General features: G+C 47.7%; 1 protein-coding gene across 1 annotated transcript; it reads left to right on the plus strand.

Annotated features, from left to right (window-relative positions):
• The first annotated feature begins 334 nt into the window (after positions 1-334).
• MB (myoglobin) lies at positions 335-4,442 on the plus strand. The gene is made up of 3 exons (XM_017823459.1): positions 335-582; positions 2,666-2,888; positions 3,586-4,442. The coding sequence occupies exons 1-3, from the start codon at positions 488-490 to the stop codon at positions 3,730-3,732; spliced, it is 465 nt and encodes a 154-aa protein (XP_017678948.1). The 5' UTR covers positions 335-487; the 3' UTR covers positions 3,733-4,442.
• Positions 4,443-4,986: the final 544 nt, after the last annotated feature.

Raw genomic sequence — 4,986 nt, forward strand, 5'->3', positions numbered from 1 at the left:
GAAAGGCCTTTGGAGTGATGGAGCCAATGTTTCTGTCTGACCTGGCCTTCTCTCCTGCCTGCCCTTGCCAGGCCAGGGGAGAGGGAGGCAGGGTGGCCTTGTAGATGACAGTGCTCTTCAGGAATCTCCTGGCATACAGCTTGACACTGTCTCTGGGTCCTTGGGAACCTAGGACAGGCTCCTGGCACTGTGTTTCGGCAGTGCCCTTTATGTGTAGAGTGGGACATGTGCCAGTCCAATACGAAAAGCAGAAATTATGCCATCAGTGGCACCCACAATAGTACCTGACCCAAAATAGCTCCCTAGGAAAAAACAGGGAGGCTGATTAGGTTAGACAAGCCTGAAAGAGAGCAAGATTTCCAGCTAATGATTGACAGGTGTAGGTCTGTGAACAGGGGCTATAAATCCCAGAGGTGAGCTCTCCAGCCACCCTTTGGGGAAAGGCCAACGACTGCAGGGAGCACTCAGGATCTGCCTTCAGTGAACCATGGGGCTCAGTGACCAGGAATGGCAGCAGGTCCTGACCGTCTGGGGAAAGGTGGAGTCTGACCTCGCCGGCCATGGGCATATAATTTTAATGAGGTAGGCAAGAAGCTTCTGTTCTAAGATTAAAGCTGAGCCTTTGATGAGAGACATGTTTGTCAGTGTTTATTTCAACAAGCTGTTTGCTTTCTTGTAGGGTGGTGGGTTTTCCAGTGCTGTGGTTTCTGGGTTAAAAGTAACTCACTGTGTAAAGTGGCTGTGCTTCTCTGTCTCCATCTCTCTATGGGTGCAGGAGCAGGCCGGTGCTGCTTTTAAAAGATGGTGGTGCTTTGTCCCTCTACCTCTGGTGGCTAAGCTTTGCTTTGGATCCCCATTTCCCAAGCACTACAGTAAGAAATGCTGGGAAGAATTGTGTGTCGTGAGTCTTCAGGTGCTCTGCAGCAAGGATATGTGGAGGCAGGGAAGGAAATGAGAGGAAAATCACCTCCGTGAAAATTTTCTTGGAATTTACTATTTTAGTAAAATTATCTGTGAAGTACCTGAGTGTTTCCCTTTCCCCACCTTAGTGTCACCTCACAGAGCCCTGTTCATCCCGCTTTCTGGCCAGAAATCTGTGTGGTAGCACTTGTGTATTACCTTATGATGAATTTGCAGTCTGGGTGTGTGAAATGAAGCACATCCTTCCCCCTGCTTCCCTCCTCCACGATTCTTGTGTCAGAGCAGGAGTGCTCATGAGATTTCCATCTGAGAGGACACCAAACTCCACGAGATCCTGGCACCCTGACTGGGGAACACCCAGATACTGCAGTGGGAAACAACATTAGGTGGGCGTTGGAGCCTAGCTTGTCCTTTAAAGACCAGCAGGGATGGAGACTTCGAGGAAATTCTCTTCAGATCTCCCCTGAGGTGGTGCAGAGTACAATGTGCTGGAAGGGTACAGAAAAGGCCAGGAAAGCCAGTAGCATTGGCTCCATCACTCAAAAGGCCTTCCCTTTCCCATGCCGATCTCATTGTCCTTTTCTCCTGGGGATATGGCACCTGCTTGGGGGCTTTCCTACCCTAAGCATGGCTAAGGAAAGGAGCCCACACCATCAGGCATATCCACTGAAGAGCTCTGAAAACCTTTTTTCAAAGATGAGACAAAGCAGGGAGCTCTTTTATTTACCTTCTTTATAATGGCCCAGTTCAGCTGCCATTTGAAGGGAAAGGAATGAAGTGGGAATGAAGTGAGTGGCAATGTGATGGCTTTCCCCTCATGAGGTCCAGAGCAGGCATGCTGGAGGGGTAGCAGGAACCTGAGCCCTCCTCACGTATCAGTTTCTGTGAGGTGGCTACTTTGGCTCTGAATTTGCCACATGATGGTAAAAGCAGTTCCAAATGGAAAGGTAATACAATTTTTATTACAAATATCGCATGGTAGAGCATGGCATTAAATAAATAGATGGCAGCCCTTCCCCTGTAACTTTGTGCTCCCCAGCCAAACAATTCCTTGTTCCTCCAAGGAGTTTCTGAGGGAGAAGAGAGGCAAGGGAAAGAGGGTGGGGAAAAAAAAGGCAGGAACCAAATTCCTTTGTGTCTGCAATCATAGGGTTGGGGGGCACAGTAAGCACTCCCATCCAGCTGATGTTCAAGAAAACCTGAGCTCCAGATGTAAGGGACCTGTGGCTGAGGACTGCTACCATAGTTTGTTTTTTTTTTTTTTTTTTATCTGTGAGAAGCTTCTAGAACTCTTCTTTCCTGGTAAATGAACAATGGGCTGGGAATAGAGTCCTTGTGAGAGCCAGAGGTCTACAGGTTGGCTCCTCAGCAATAGTAACTCAATGAAGACAAGTGGTTTTGTTTGGTTTTGGTTTTCCTTCAGATGAATGCAAAAACTCACCTCTCAGTACCACAACCAGCCTTGGCTCTTGTCTCTGTCTTCAAACAGTTAACGTAACCCAGAGGACCGGTGCCAAAGAGTTAGCAGAGCTGTATGAAAAAAATACAGACACTTACTCTGTTGCTCTAGTTGGACATGTTTAGGGCAGTGTCTCTGTCACGATCAGAGGGAATGGAAATAGGCAATGGCGATCGTATCAGGACATGTGTAAAAGGATGGGATTACAGTAGATTCAATACTCAAAGGGAGGTACGTCAGGAGCTTCTGCTCTCCAAAGACAAGTCCCTCTATTTTTGTCCACAGACTCTTTCAGGACCACCCTGAGACCATTGAAAAGTTTGAAAAATTCAAAGGCCTGAAGACCCCTGATGCAATGAAAGGCTCTGAGGATCTGAAAAAACATGGAGCTACTGTTCTTACCCAGCTGGGAAAAATCCTGAAACAGAAGGGTAATCACGAGTCAGAGCTGAAGCCCCTGGCTCAGACCCATGCGACCAAGCACAAAATCCCTGTCAAATATCTGGAGGTATGGAAAAGGGCAAGGAATCTTGGTGTCTGAAGCGCAGTGAATGTGTGTAAGACATCTGTGTGAAAGCTGTGCTTTTATTTGCCAATGACTAGTTGGACTTCAGTGAGTTCTCCCTCAAGACCAAAGTCTCTGTGTACAGGCAGCAGGAGGCAGAGAAAGGGCTAATGGCATGCGAATGGTATGTGAATATCCAAATTTAGATTTCCCATTCCAAACACCACACACAGTCTGACTAACCCTTGACAACAACAAACCAACCCATGCAGCCTCTGCATGCCTGGGAAGCTGTATTACATAAGACCTGTCAGTGGCTGGACACATGGGACATACAATTTTATAGGAAGCCCTAGAGGATCCACTGGAGACCAAAACCCATAAAACTAAATATTATACAAACATACGGCATGAATTTTCGGTCTTAATGGATGAGGCAGACAAAAAGTGGGAAGGGCCATGGTCTGCTCAAGGTCATGAAGCAGATCAGTGTCAGAGCTAGGAATAGAGCCCAGTTCTTCTGCCTAGGCCAGGTTCCTTGCATACTAAACTTCACTGTCTCTCCAGAGACTTCACAGAGGGCTACTGAATTAGCTCAGAGATATTTCCAGGCTCTGCAACCTATTTCTTAGTCTGGTTTTTCTGAAAATAAACCTTGAGTGTCCCTTCAGTTTTTCTCTCTCTCTTTCCTTCCCCACAGTTCATTTCTGAAGTCATTATCAAGGTCCTTGCTGAAAAACATGCTGCAGACTTTGGGGCTGATGCCCAGGCTGCAATGAAGAAGGCCCTGGAGCTGTTCCGAAATGATATGGCCGCCAAGTACAAGGAGTTCGGTTTCCAGGGTTAGCACATATGCACGAAGGAATATCATGATGGAGGCCTGGCCAAGCATCTTAGATAGCTTCCCCAGCACTGTTTTGGACATCTCACAACTGGCCATCCATGATGTGTGGGAAAGCTTTGATGAGAGGCCAAGAGTCACTCCAGGCAGAATAGAGGCACTCAGAGTGATATCCATGATAAACTGTTGTTTCTTGGCTTCATGTATACAAAAGAAATAATCTGCTTTCTTAGGAAAAATAGTGTTAGGGGTTATTTGTGAGCTTCTGCCTATCCTATATCCTTTCTCTCTCTCCCTCCCTCAGTCTCATCTGAGAGGCAAATGGCATGGCCAGAGATGAAGGGATGTGGAGGAACAAGGGAAGTGTTGTGTGGTGAATGAGAGTGTGAAAGGATGACCCAAATGAAAGTGTTGTAAGGATGGCAAGCAAGGACACAGATTCCCATTCTTCCCACAGGTCAGTTTGTTAGCAGGTTACTATGGCGAGCTTCCAGCACAGTATTACTTTGCTTTGTGAGGGCGAATGCAGCCAGTCAGTCTCCAGGGCCTGCCAACTCTTGGAGGGTTTAGGTGTTAAACTTGCATTAGCAAAACTATAAAGAGCAGTACTGCCTGTGATCTGTACGTTTCTGGCAGCCGCCACTATGTATCTGAAGGTCTGTTGCACTGGGAAGTAAAGTATGTGTTTCTCAGAAAATAAAAATCCCTGCACCAGTGTTGTGTGTTTGCTCTTGGCTTTACAAATGCTCCAGTGAGAAGTGGGGGAGAAGGAGAAAGTGGAAAGGGGTTTTGCCTACTTATCTGGCTGTGCCACATCCTGCACTGTCAGTCCATGACCTCAGCAGCACATGGCATCTGTCTCAGCCGGGGGCTCAGAGCACTCAGATGTCACCGTGGGGACCTGACCTGGTTACCGGACCTCACAGCTCAAAAGAGCAGCTTAGGCTGAGAAGTGCTCCCTGATTAAAGGCCGTGGCCACTGCTGGGGGGACATGGTGAGGCAGAGTTCTTTGTTTATTTATGGGGAGGTGGCATGTGCAAGCAGCTTCAGCTTCCAGCAGCAGCACAGTGCATTGCTCCCTCCAGACACTGGAAAGAAGGACCGATTAGCTCAGGAGGGAGGCTGCAATACCAGCATATGCTCTTGAGACTCAACCTCTGGTCTCTGTAGCCTTTTGAATTTTTGCTGAGGTGCCTCTGCAGTGCATGCTGCACTCTGTTTACAGATGCACACCCACGTCCTGTGGTGGACTTAAAGGA

The sequence above is a fragment of the Lepidothrix coronata genome, unplaced genomic scaffold (genome assembly GCF_001604755.1).
Source record: "Lepidothrix coronata isolate B3197 unplaced genomic scaffold, Lepidothrix_coronata-1.0 Scaffold102, whole genome shotgun sequence".
Lineage (NCBI taxonomy): Eukaryota > Metazoa > Chordata > Aves > Passeriformes > Pipridae > Lepidothrix > Lepidothrix coronata.